Source organism: Triturus cristatus, chromosome 5_2 (genome assembly GCF_964204655.1).
Source record: "Triturus cristatus chromosome 5_2, aTriCri1.1, whole genome shotgun sequence".
NCBI lineage: Eukaryota > Metazoa > Chordata > Amphibia > Caudata > Salamandridae > Triturus > Triturus cristatus.
The window spans coordinates 578875117-578888986 of record NC_140588.1 but is presented as its reverse complement, the minus strand read 5'-3'; the positions used below and the strand labels follow the sequence as shown (position 1 = coordinate 578888986).

General features: G+C 44.3%; 1 protein-coding gene across 1 annotated transcript in view; it reads left to right on the top strand.

The window, feature by feature from the left end:
* Positions 1–13870, top strand: part of LOC146829025 (uncharacterized) — a 234663-nt gene that overhangs the window by 161489 nt on the left and 59304 nt on the right. The window contains exon 5 of the mRNA XM_085607667.1: positions 5059–5163. Within this exon, the coding sequence (XP_085463793.1) occupies positions 5059–5163 (105 nt within the window). The remainder of the gene's footprint in view (positions 1–5058; positions 5164–13870) is intronic.

The following is a 13870-nucleotide window of genomic DNA, read 5'->3' as shown; positions in this document are numbered from 1 at the left end:
TCTACTTTTGTGAGTTTCTCCAAGGGCTTGAGGTAGAGCTTGCCCCCTGTTCACGAAGTCTCAGGAACAGCAAAGACTTCATGCTCTTCTGCCCACAGCACTGGGAACTGTTTGTTTTGTGCTGCAACAGAAGAAAAGCAACCCGACGATGTCGACGACATCGCTGCCGACTCAGTTTCCCGACAGCACCACAGAGGGCACCGCCGCAATGCTGCACCGCGACCCTGGTACCACCGCCGCCGCCACCGAGCTGCTTCTCGCACCGTGACCTGTGGGCACCGCACTCCGCACCGCCTTGCTTCACTACGATACCTTGGTATCCCTGACGACGACGCTTCACGCTGGAATCGACGCCGCTGTTTGCACCGTGGTTCGAGGGCACTGCTCGTAAAGTTACACGACGCACTGCCCTCATCCCGCACCGCAGCCTTGGCCTACCGACGCCGGTGCCATCGACTCCAGTTCGTCAGCTGACGACAGCACTTCAGCAACGATGACGCCGCTGCTTGCACCGTTACCTGCCAGCACCGTGACGGGCACAGCTTTCATCTCGTACCGTGACCTTGGTCTCACTGAAGATGCCATCTGACGCCGCCACTTGAGGGCACCGCTGCACTTCGCACTGCAGGACCCGACGCCGGCCGACGCCAGCGCTCCGGACTTCAACAAAGAGAAGTTTGACCTGCAACGTGTGTGACTTTGAGGGCCCCGACAACTCCTGCACCGACCTCCGGAACCGACGCCTGCAGACGCTGTGCTTTCGGAAGCTCAACGAGAAGTCGCAGACGCCCTGCATGTCTAAAAGGTACAGTTTGCGGGTCTTCCCGACATCGTAGCTGGCCTGCGACGCAGTGGTCAGCCAGAACTGTTTGGATTTGTTTGCTCACGACGCCGTGATAGCCCCGGACGGAGCTATAGACATCAAGGAACTGTTTTTCAAGGTTATTTTGATAACGGAAGATTTTTAAGTACTGTGGATTTTTATCGTTTTGGTCTTGTTTCAAGTATATAAAAATATTGGATATTTTTCTAAACTGGTGTGATGCCCTTTTGTAGTGCTTACACTGTACTACTGTTGGTTATGTGCAAATGCCTTACACACTGCCTCTAAGATAAGCCTGCCAAGCTACTAAGGGGATGAGCAGGGGTTATTTTAGGAGTGTAACTCCCTTACCCTGACTAGGAAGAAGGGTCCCTATTTGGACAAAGGTGCAAGCCCTTGCCAACTAGAGACCCCCATTTCTAACAGGAATGCATTCCCTAATAGCCCCATAGGAATGAATGGGAATGCATTGGCAATTTGCGAGTATCAAATTGGTAATCGCAAATTGCGAATGCAATAGCAATGGTGCTAGGGGGCCTAAAGGCACCCCTGATGCACCAGCAGAAAAGGTAAGTATGCACATGTGGTGCACACACATGCCATAAAGGCATGTTTGCGCGCCACATGGCACTTTGAAAAATGCACTTTTGTGCATTTTTCAAAGGAATCGCAAATCTCCATCAACTTGAAGTTGGTGGTAATTTACGGTTCCTAAATGCAAATTTGCATTTAACGATTTCTACATGAATTGCATTTAGGGAATCACAAATTGCGATTCCCTAACTGCATTCGCAATTTAGGTAATCGCAAAAAATTGCGATTACCCATATTGCGAATGGCAAGAGTTTGATACATTGCAAAAGGCATTTTTGCGTTCGCAAACTGGCCAATTCTGCGAATCGGCCAGTTTGCGAATGCAAAAAGCCTTAATACATCTGGCCCTAAGTTCGGGTGAGGAAGGACTGTATTGCTTACAATATGGGAAAATGTAGTACAGATTTGTTTCCAGTATGCTTGGCTAACCGGGCAATCCCAGGCCATGTAGAAGAAGGTGCCCGCTGGCGGTCAGCACTGTCAGCATCACGGTGGCAGGGCCCCTCTCATCCTGTGTAGCCTTTAGGGATTGTAATATATATGGTGTTAAGTATTGCAACTAGGTTTTGTCGATATTACCACAAGTCCTAGGGGCCATTTTGGCCTCCACCCAGTCATTGTCATCCAAGGGGCCCAAATCTCCCTTCCACATCTCCCGCAAAGTGGTCATGGGGTCTGGAGTGTTGTTTACTAGTGAGCGGTAGAGGCAAGAGATGCCCTTGCTAACTAGTCATGACTGCAGCAGGTGTGCCTCCAGAGGATTATTTTGGGGGAGGTGTCTGAGGAGTCAAGGTAGGTTTCAAGGGCATGTCACAGCTGTAAAAAGCAATAAAACTGCATCTTGTGCATGATGTACATGTCCACAAGGTGTTGAAAATCACCCATAGACGTGCCCCTCCACATGTCCCCACATTCGAGATGCCAATTGAGTCCTAGGCCCCAAAGCTCTTCAATGCAGCTGTTTGCCTAAGCCAGGTGCCAACCCAAAGCGGCATCATTGCTGTCTGCACCCCATTCCACCTGAACCATCGCAGCAACTGATGCCAGCCAAGTAGAGTCGACCAGGTAGCAGGCAGTAGACTTGCCGGGATGGTGCGTCCGTAAAGAAGGCTCAGTGTACCGTGACACTCCAACCCACTGAGTTCCACTGCTATGGAAGGGTCATCTCAATCCGCAAAAAAACTGTCAGTGATGGAGAGGAGGTGGTTGATTCAGTAGTATAACTGGAGGTCTGAAAACCCCAGCCCACAGTCCTATGGGTGCAGCATGCATTTACGGAAGGAAATTTATGGCTGCCCGCCAGTCCAAATAAAGCATACCACATCAGATTGCATTGTGCGGAAGAAGGTGGGTGGAATGGGGTAAGGATAGTTCTGCAAAGTATAGAGAAACTTCTGCAGCAATATAATTTTGAGCAGCGCTCCCCTGCCTGCCAAGTTAAGCAGGAGTGTTGCCCAGTGGGCCATGTCTCACTTGACTCTGGGAACCAGAGGTGTTAGATTGAGGTCCCAGGCCTGCTGTTGGGAGAAGGCAACATCATCCCTAAGTATCTTCAGTAGCCGGGGACCATTGGAGCATGGTCGTGGCTCGCTGTACTCGTGCGAACCTTGGAGGGGAATGTAGGTGGATGTAGGCTAGTTCAAAATGGGGCCTGAGGCCTCGGCGTGAATCTGTAACATGTTTAAGAGGCGTTGGACAGAGTTCTCAGCTTTGCTTATATAGACCAGTAGGTCAATTGCTTAGAACGAGACTTGATGCTCGTGTCTGTCTGGCCAGCGGAATCCAGAGTTGCACGTCTCGTTGGATTTATTCCCCCAGAGGCTCAATGGCAAGCACTAACAAAAGGGGAAACAGGGTGCAGCCCTGCCTTGTGTCTTCTATCACTGGGATGATCTGGGAGGTTATCCCAGGGCTCAGAGTACAGCGTACTACAATTTTATTTTTTAATACGTTTATTATTTTTGACAGAGCTTTTTGACTTTTTATTTAAATGCGTTTTTATTAGCAAAATCAAGAAATTCACTCCTTCAGTGGGTATTGCCATTTAGAGTAGTATTCAATTAAAAAAATTCTAACAGAATATCAAGATTTTAATATCGACCTGTCAAAATATAAACTAGCTAAATATTATCAAGCTAAATACACATAAGTATGGATTTACTATTTTTTACTCCACATACATGTACCTTTAAGATGTATAGCTCTTTAATGTACGTAGATGTGGAGTTAGGAAAAGTAAATATATTCTTATGTACATTTACCTTCATGGTTTTGTGGTATTCAATGTTTTAGCAAATCGATATATGTTTTTCCTCGGTGTTCTGAAATACAACCCCAACTAAGTGTTTAGGGGAGATATGTACAATGAAGCGGCGGAGAATGTCGTTAGCCTCCTGGGGTTAACGACACGCTTCGCCACTTCGGAAACGCAAGGCTACACCATATTTACAAGAATGTGGTGCAGCCTTGCGTTTCCCCCTGCGATGGCGCTAAGTTTAACAACACTATAGTGCAAGGGTGTCTGCGTGCAGGGGAGGATTGTTTATGTGTATGAAGGTGTCCCTTCCTGCACATAAACAATCCTAAAATGCCGTTTTGTAACTTTCATGTGTGCTGCTTCATGCAGCACACATGAAAGTTACAAAATGGCTTTTTTTTCAATAGGTTTGTTTATGTACAGGAAGGGCCACCTTCCTGTACATAAACAATGGCATTTTGCTTTTTCCATGTGTGCTGCACAAGGCAGCACACATGGAAAAAGCAAAAACGAGGAGAAATAAAGCATTTTTCCTCGTTTCGACAACTTAAGACCAGGATTTTCTTGGTCTTAATTTTGGCACTGCCTCCTATGTATACCATCCTTATACATAATGGGCAGTGCCAAATACAATGGATGTTGCGGTGGAACGCCCATCATAACACCCACTGCATGCCCCTTTCATGCTAACCATAGCGTGAAAGGGTGCCTTATGTACAAGGCAGAGTTAAGCCACGTTATGTGGCTTAATCCAGCCTTGTACATAAGGCAAGGCCCCTATCGCCACGGAACATCACAAAAAGTGACGTTCCCGTGGCGATAGAGGCTTGTACATATGCCCCAAAGTCTTTACTACCTTGTTTACATCAGTGTGAAGTGATGATAATAGATGATTTTCCTTGTTTTGTTATACAATTCAGCTTTTGCTGAAACAAAAACAAAACAAAAAAGATCAAAGTAGGTGTCAAAAACTATACAAAGGAAATGCTTCCTCAAAGGCCAGGTCTTAGAGGTTTAACATGAGAGTCCTGGGAAACTGATTGGTGATGAAGGGGGATAGGTGATTGCTTTTCTTTCCAGTTTTTAAGTCTCCGAAGCGGGGACATTAACCTTGATGTTTAATCCAAAACAAGGCGCTTTGCCAATTGGAACAAAACAAGTTGTCCGATTCCAGGAACCTGATCATACCCTCCTCCTGCACATGTCACTGTGGAACACTAAAACGTATGTCTTCTTGTGATCTTATGTCCTCTTTGGTTTGACATCGTTTTATTCATCCATGGATGATCATAAATAGTGAAAACATTGTTGTATACAAAAACAAAATACATGTCTGTAAATATTACATTGAAACATAATGGGTCAATGTAATTTTATAAAACAGGTCATCCCATTTTTCATCCTGGACTTTCCCTTTGGATCAAGGAAGTGGACAATCCAGATGCAAGCAACCGCCAGAACACGAAGGAAAAGCAACTGTGCAAAGCTGGTGAGTGCGACGTTCTATCTCCCAGCATTAGGACACTTGCAGTGTAACTGGGGAGAACTGCAACCAGAAATGTGCCAGTAATGTGTGCTGTGATGAGCTCTAGAAGATGGAACTATGCTTTGAATTTTCAAATTGTAAATACTTTAGCTTAAAAGTTCAAATTACTATGCTGAACAGAGAGGAAATAAGCCTTGGCAATTTCAAACACTATGATATTTTTCTATATTAAATAGGTGTTTCTATAATTTTGAGTGATACACAGCGCGTAGCTAACAGTGGAGGCTCATTTCCCTCACACAGGTGATCTTGTATTGTTGCCTCACAAGTTGTAGCTATTTTGTGAATGTGAAGAAGCATAGACTACAGCTAGTTTTCTCATAACCGTTCTTGGTGTTAGGGATGTTTGCATGCCTGCTGCGCATGTACTGTACATTAGTGAAACTTGTTGAACGCAGTCAGCAACAAAGTCTGTATGGTGCAAGGTGGGGCATACTTCTATAATAGGAGGACTGGACATAACACTCACAGTCTAGAATGGACACTGTTTATCCACATGAGGTCCCTCTCCCAGGGATCAGCATGTAATCTAGCCTGGGCTCCATGGCAAGGAATGGCTGGCCCGAGGGTGCCATATCTTCACTGAGTAACCACAGCCGAAAAAAGATTTCCTGCAGGAACCATTCATCAGAAGTTGATTCTGGCCCATGTCGGTCACCAGACCCGTTAGTCATTCCCAACAAGGGGGTTGCGCTGGGAGACTGACTATGCGCATCTAGTAATCGACTACTGGGTGTGGTAGCCGACATGGGCCAGAACCTACTTATGATGAACTTGATTGCAACCCAGGACCGGTGATTAATATTTAAATTATAAAAATTAACATCTATTATTGGAACCCTAGAAAAATATGTCTGAAATGAGGAAACTAGTAAACTAAAATTAAGCCCTGAAGAAGTCTCAAGACGGGACGAAACACATTGGCTACTTTTGGAGGATCCATTTTTGTAATAACTAGAATAAAGGATTTCATAATCAATTAGAGTGTGTCCATATATTTGACTGAGATTTACCTAATGTGAATTTGAAAACCTTTTGAGACACAATTTACTTTTCGAAAATCAATATTGAATTATTCTGCCTCAATCTTGATGTATTATTGGAGATAATCAAAACATAGTATTCTGTGTTTGTTTTGGGGGGTTAGTGTACAGAACCACTGCTTCCAATGGGCAGTTTTTGTGAGTTATTGCATTGTATTTGTGGGGGAGCAGCAGGTCCTGCTGCAACAGCAGGTCTGGAGTTCAAAGTATGTTGCGCAAACTGTACGAATCTCCTGTATAAGGCGACTGTGTAATTTAATGTCCCTACTACTTCCGCATGGGATAGGGTTTCAGGACGAGGAACAGAAGTGTAGCCAGCTAGGACTGGCCATATAGCCTGCTCATTACTAAGTTGCCTCAAACGAACATGTATGTACGTGTTTCAAATGACCACCAAACCAATTTTGATGTTCTTGATATGTTAACGGGATTTACCATTCTAGGTAAGTCCTATAGGGCGACAGTGGCTATATAACCCTATATTCATGAAATTGCCCTGGGGCAGCAGCAACAGGCTCAAACTCTACCCAGGAGTAAAAAGTCTCAAAGGCCTTTGCTGGGTGTACAGCTATTATGAAAGTAACTTCCTCCCCTCATTCAAGACTGCCGCGGAGTGTACACGTACTGCCAGGACTTATGACTGGCTAACCATTGGGGACCTTAATTTGTTTTGCCACGCGCACCGGCTGATTACCTGTTAACAGCCCGCTTTTGACACCACAGGCTTAGCTCTTAAAGACTACCTGAATCGTATCGATCTTCTAGAGCCTTCCTGAAATGTGCAGATATTTTGGCAGCCTTCACTCAGCGAGGGACGCCTAAGGGAATCAACCCCCATGATGGCCTGTCATTCTTTTCCCTTGTCCTGAAGAAGATCTGCCACGACACTTATTCAATAATGCTTTTGTCAGGGTCGAAACGTCGACGAGAGTATATGGCTCAGCTCTATCAAGTCTCTTGGTTTCAAACTAATAAACAATTGTGCTATTCACCAGAGATATTGTCCTCTTCGTTGTCCTGACCACCTTTAGCCTAATTTCCCTGGTTAACCTGTACATTATTTATTCTCACAATTGTTTATATGATATGCACTGCACCACTGTCACTAAGCACTCATTGTCACTATAACATATGTCACTCCAATATTGCATTGAATATTGACAGCTGTGTAAATACCTGTAAATATACATGAAGATTGCTCTATTTAACATAAAATAATACTTTTGCAAGCAATTACTTGCCTGTGTTTTCGTATTCCAAATTCATTGAATATACGGGCTACTTTATGATTTTTTATTATTTCTAAAGCAATTGCTCTTTCCCGACAGAACCACTGTAGCTTTTCATGTACTTACCCATGTTCTGAGGGACACAGGGTTACCCTATTGTGATTATACCCTATTGTGATTATACACTCCCCTCATCTGGGAGCCCTCGAGCTTTGAGGTGCTGAGTAACTGCTTCCCTGAAATTGGCCCCTATGTTGATATGATGAATGGATTCAATTTGTAATTGGAATCAAAGAATTAGAAATCCCGCCTGACAAACTTACAGAAATAGGTGCTTCCTTATTTCCAGTAGGAGGTAACCATGATTACTACATACGTCTCTGTAATGATGTAATAATGGTTCAAATTTGTGTGATAAGTGCAAACTATTCAAGGCATAGCCATAAGATACGAGCCCCATGATGTGGGCCAACTGTTGCGGAAGGTATGACTTTGGCAGAACTCTACAAGGGGTACTTTCCCACTCATGAGTGACACTGTGAACTTGGTTCAGTGCACCAACAATGAATGTGAAATGCAAATTATTGTAAAACCGCAAGATACTATTCAATGTGCGATTTACATACAAGTATTGCTTTGGGGCTACTAACATATTTTGTTATTCACAGTATCACACGCACTGTACTACGAAGAATGAACATATTATGTGAAAATTATTTTTACAGGAACAATCTGTTTCTCAGTACATCTAAAACAACTACACAGAATATTATAAAAAGAACAAATAGATACGTTATAAATAACAAGACCAAAATGATTATTTCCACTGCATACCTTGTTGACAGCAAAGGCTGCCTTCAGCAGCATAAGTGGGAAGACAGTGTAGCCTGCGAAGAGCAAGCACCCACTGTGGTAGCAGTCAGTCAGTCTTCCTCTGGGCGAGATGTGTCATCTGCGAAGTGTGAAATGCGCTGACAATAGGTGAGACTGTCTCTGGCAGAATCTCGGGTGATAATCCGGGCCTAGGACCTCTCCTGACAACTGGTCAAGTGGCAGTACTTATATACTAAAGGGCTTATCTATGAGAGGCTTGCGCCACCAGAGAGCCACTCCACTAGTGCATGGCTCTCAATCATATCACTGAGGCGACGCAAAGCCACTGTGCGTGGCTTTGCATGGCCTCATAGATATGGAGTAAGACAAAGCAGCGCAAGTCGCTCCCTTGCCTTACTCTGCGTCAAGGAGGTTTTCCGTGGACGTTGTAGTGGTTTTCCCCCGCAGCACACATGGATATTAACACTGAGCCAGATTTACTTAATCACGTAAACCTGGGACAGCGCCAAAACCTTACGCCTCCCTAATGCAGGCGTAACAAGGAGAAATATTTTTATTTTCCTTGTTTTTCCTCTTTCCATGTGTGCTGCATTTTGCAGCACACATAGAAAGAGTAAAACACCTATGTGGAGGTGCTTCTTCCTGCACAAAACAATCCTGCCTGCAACAAAAGCACCCATATACCATGGTGCAAGGGTGCCTATGTTGGCGATAGGCAGTAAATTGTGCACCAGTGAAGGGGGAAAGGACACAAATGCACCGTATTTTATAAATATGGTGCATTCCTGTCCTTTCACATTGGCATAGGGCAGCACTGCAAGAAGACTTGCAGCGCTGCTCTACTCCAATTACTCATAAATGAGGCCCTAAATCTTTATTAAAAAATCAGAATTTCTGAAATAAGTTTTGACATAGATTATGTGCATCAAAGTATGTTTCCCAGATGTTTCCTTATGAACATTTAAGGCAAGAGAACGTCAATTCAGACTACATTATTTTAGTTATATTTCTTCATATGTTCTTATTTAACCTTGACATGGTGAGGAGTAGACATTTGACCCAGACGAATGTCGCTTTAGATGTTGTACCTATGTCATTAATTGAAGAACTTGATGATATCACAGTTCCTAGAAAGATAAGGTCTGGCGACATCTGCATCTAAAGGCAGACATTACATGATTCTGCATAAATCAAGGAACATGATGTCCATTGTCTAAGTTGAGGAAGATGCTGGTTTCCATGGATTAAGATGGAGTTGCGGCCTATATAAGATGGAGCCGGACCTTAGGGACTTTAGGTTAAGGGTGTAAGAGGACATCCCTATCTTGTACTTTTTTAAGTTCAATACATGAAGATTGCCTGCCATTAAGAAAAGCTGCAGTTTTAGAGGCATTGTTAGACCTGACATCTTTCGTGTGGTCTTCCCCCAAGCATTTTGCCTCTTCCCCTCATGTTTCCTGAGATTCGTTTTTGTTGACATTAGGACTCCGTGCACTTTATCACTGCTAACCAGTGATAAAAGTGTTTGTGCTCTCTCCTTAAAGTATGGCAACATTTGCCTACAACTGATTGGCACTTTTAATGTGTTTGTAAGTCCCTAGTATATGATACTGCATGTACCCAGGGCCTGTAAATTAAATGCTGCCTTTGGACCTGCAGCCCTGATTGTGCCACCCACTTCAGTAGCACTTTAAAGCATGTTCCAGGCTTGCCATTACAGCCTGTAGTGTAGTTTTAAACTGCCAATTCAACTTGGCAGAATACACCTTTTGATAGGCATAAACCATCCCATTTAATACATATAACCCACCCCTAGGGCAGGCCCTAAAAAAGCCCACAGGGCAGGGTGCATTGTGTCTAAACAGTAGGACATGTGTTTTCAAGTTTTACATGTCCTGGTAGTGAAAAACTCAGCAGGATTTAATTTGGGTTGGCATTAAGAGAGGACAGATTCACAAATGAAGAAGCAGTCTCTGTGCAAGAATTAATATCCTAGCCAAAATAAGAAACTTTCACATAACAAGCAGTAAATGAACTTCTCAAACGTCTGGGCAAAAGCGATTTGAGCCCTATCTAGTCCAAACCTCAAATAGGTGGTGCCCTCTGATTTGACACTCTTTGGAATGCGTCCCTCCTATCCATGGTTCCTGCCCTGAGGAACACCTTTTCTAAAAACAGTCAGGCCCCATAGAAGGTTGAAGCACATCGGCGTATACATTGCAGTGGTTAGGAGACAGCCACTTCTAAATAAAGAGAAAAGCAATACATATACGAAGGCAAATCGAGAATTGACGCCTCAATGACCTCCTGAGCGACCTCTATCCACTAAGGGCCATCGGGCATCTTTTGAACTCCTTTCTTCTGAAGGCTAGAACATGTCCCCAGTTTAAAGAAACACGTAACCTTGAATGGTTTTACAGTGGTGGACACTTTCTTACTAAATTGAGATTATATGTGTTGGACACTTATAAATGTAATGTCATCACGTTGGATTATGAAACAAGGATGTATGTTGTGTTTACATTGTGTTTAATGTGATTATTTTTTTATAACTGTGTCATATAGGTTTATTGCACACATTTTAAGGTTTTGCATCTGTTGTTTTGAAGTAATATCACTCAAATCAGAGAAACATCATCTTCCCTCTTATATATGTCATGTTTTCCACCTCATGTAAAGTGTTAGTGCAGAAAAGTATATGAAAAAGGGATGCGGGGAAACTGGCGAAGGAAAGAACTTTTCAGAACCAGATGTGGGGATAGCCTTGTACATTCCCCCACCTCAAAGGCTGGCACCAGCTATACATATTGGACCCTCAGAGCAACTTCAGTACTTTCCTGGACTGGTGCAAAACCCCAGAAAGATTGCATAGACCCTTAGAGGACAGCCCTGCTGCCTGAGGCCTGCCTTGTACTCCGGAGGACTGCCTGGCTGCTACCAGAGGACTGCCCTCCTGCTTGAGGCCTGCTTTGCTCCCCAGAGACTGCTCTGCTGCCACAGGCCTTCCTTGCTGCTTGAACCCAGAACTAATTAGCGTGACTCCAAGGGCTTGTTGGCTGACCTCCTGCGTAAGCTACAGGGACAAAACAAGCTCCAGAGACCTTGAACCCTGCACCTGGCCTCTGCTAGTGTGAGTCACCCCCCCTCCCACCCAAGTGGCACCCCACAGGTCCTGGACCCTTGGAAGTGGTGTTTGAGGTACTCCTCCCTCCCTAAGTGTGAGTCCCACCAGAACCATTGTAGTGCGACAACTCAATACAGGACTCTGCAATGCAGCTACTGCTCTGCAGCCTCATCAAAAACAACGGAACTGGATGCAGGCCCTCGCATTGCAGCTCCTGATCAGCAGCCTCATCAGAACCAATGCAGTGTAACCCAATTGACACAGAACCTCACATCACAGCCATTGCAGCTCCTCATTAGAACTGACGCAGCACAACACAACACTTTGCATCAAGGACATAACAGGGCACGAAAAATCATAACATTTTTGCTACACCTGCAGGTCTAGTGACTTGAAAAATCTACTCGACCCAACTGTAATGTACTTGACACCTGTCTCTGAAAGATGAACAGATGTGACAAGATAACAAGATATAAAAGCATCTTTATTGCTCATTCACTTTGTGAGCAAAAAAAGCCGTTATATCTTGTTATCTTATCACATTTGATCCGCTTTCAGAGACAGAGGTGAAAAGTCAGTGTTCAAAAGTCAGTTTGTCTTCCTACGTGCCAGAGAGGGCGAGTAGGCCCTAAAAATAGCTTATCCTGATTAATTCTGGCTCGCAATAGCAAGTGGATTTTTGGAGCTCTTGTGGAAATATGGATTTTTCTGGTCAGTTATGTCCCCTATCTTGGACCCCAACGGTTCCATGTGCATGTCACAAGTACATGTATGTTCCCTCCAGTTCCAGTTATGAAGACGCAAATACATGTGCGTCCACCGTCAACATGTCCTTTGACAGATCCGCCATGAATAGGCCGGATATTCCATTCCTAAATATGAAAGGCCACCGGCTTTATATGGTTCACTTATGCCACTTTACAGTCCAGGCAAGTAGGCCCTGATTCTGTCATCAAAACTCCTCTTGCCTTCTGCCTCTGAAAGCTCCAGTCTGAGCCTGCATCTGTGACCATGAACTTTGTCTCATTCTCTGCGCGGCTCACGAAGCCTGACATCAGCCTACTCTCTGCCAAGAACTGTATTTCACCTTCGAATTATCTGCCTCCCCCTCAGCCGATACATTCCTGCCTAGTAGTTTAAGTAAACATTCTTCCAGTTACCAAGCAAAAAGGCCCATCTTCTCTGTCCTCATGCAAGTAATTCATAGCCCTGTTACCATGGAATATTCCTACCCCCTCGCATTCAGTGTAGACACTTAGACGCTTGTACACGCACGCACAGTCAGTATAGAATAGATTCTGTCCGAGAGTCCTTCTTTATGGATAACATAGTTCTTTAAACATAGGATGTTAGATATGATTTGGGATTAGGTTGACTTGACCCCCCAGACTTCTTGTCTCCACATGTAGAGCTAAATGTCAAGTCTCCTTCACCCCCTAGTTACACGTCAATTACACGTCATACTGCTGCGCGCGCATCTATGCCAAGTATTATCTTATAGATCCACCTATATATGACATCATAACCAATTACGTTCCTTTTTACTCCTTATTACACCCATTTTCGGTTACGCATGATATTCGTCATTTTCCTTATCAATTGTTACGCCTACTGTATTCGCCTCATTGTAATGCATGATCTATAAAAGTCATTTCATGTCAATAATGTATGTACTTCACTTCCTGAACCTCCGGGGTGATGGAACTTGAAGCATCCGATTATAATCGATTATTGGAATAAAGCCCATTCCGAACCTCTAATACCACGGATTCTGCCTCTCATTTTATTGAGCTATTTTATTATGTTTCTGTATCAAATTCAGTCCCGGTAAAGGAAAATTATTTACCACATGATGGCGCCCGAACAGGGACACTTTCTCATCTCACGCGCCGGCGGTGAGTTGCAGGCCCGGTCTCCTGCCACAGCTGGACGGACAATAACGCGTACCAGCAGGATTTCCTGTATCTCCCTCCGGTCAAGCGGGGGCGACTGAGACTGCGATCAACACCCAGACGAGGCGGTGAGAAGTGCGAAGTATCCCGACCAGAGCCTAGCTGAGAGAGCAAGATCCGAGGTATACAGAGACCCACCAGTTCGAAGTCAAGCCCAGTGTCCGACGAGTCGAGTCGAGTCCAGTACGGTCCAAGTTCAAGTTACTGAGGCCTTCCGTTTCCGAAGCTACCCGGTGAGTTCCATTGCCGGGGAGGCATTTCTGACGTGCACATAGGTTGTGCCGGTCAAGACGGGTTTGGGTACACAAATCCGGTCTGCACTGTTTTAGCAGTGTATCTGTACTGTTTAGCAGTATATCAAGTATTCCGAAGTATCTAGTTAGTGTCAAGAGTTATGCTTGGTGATTAGTTATGTAGACGATCATCATTGTTGTTTATTTTAAAGGTAAAAAAAATGTTTAATGTTTA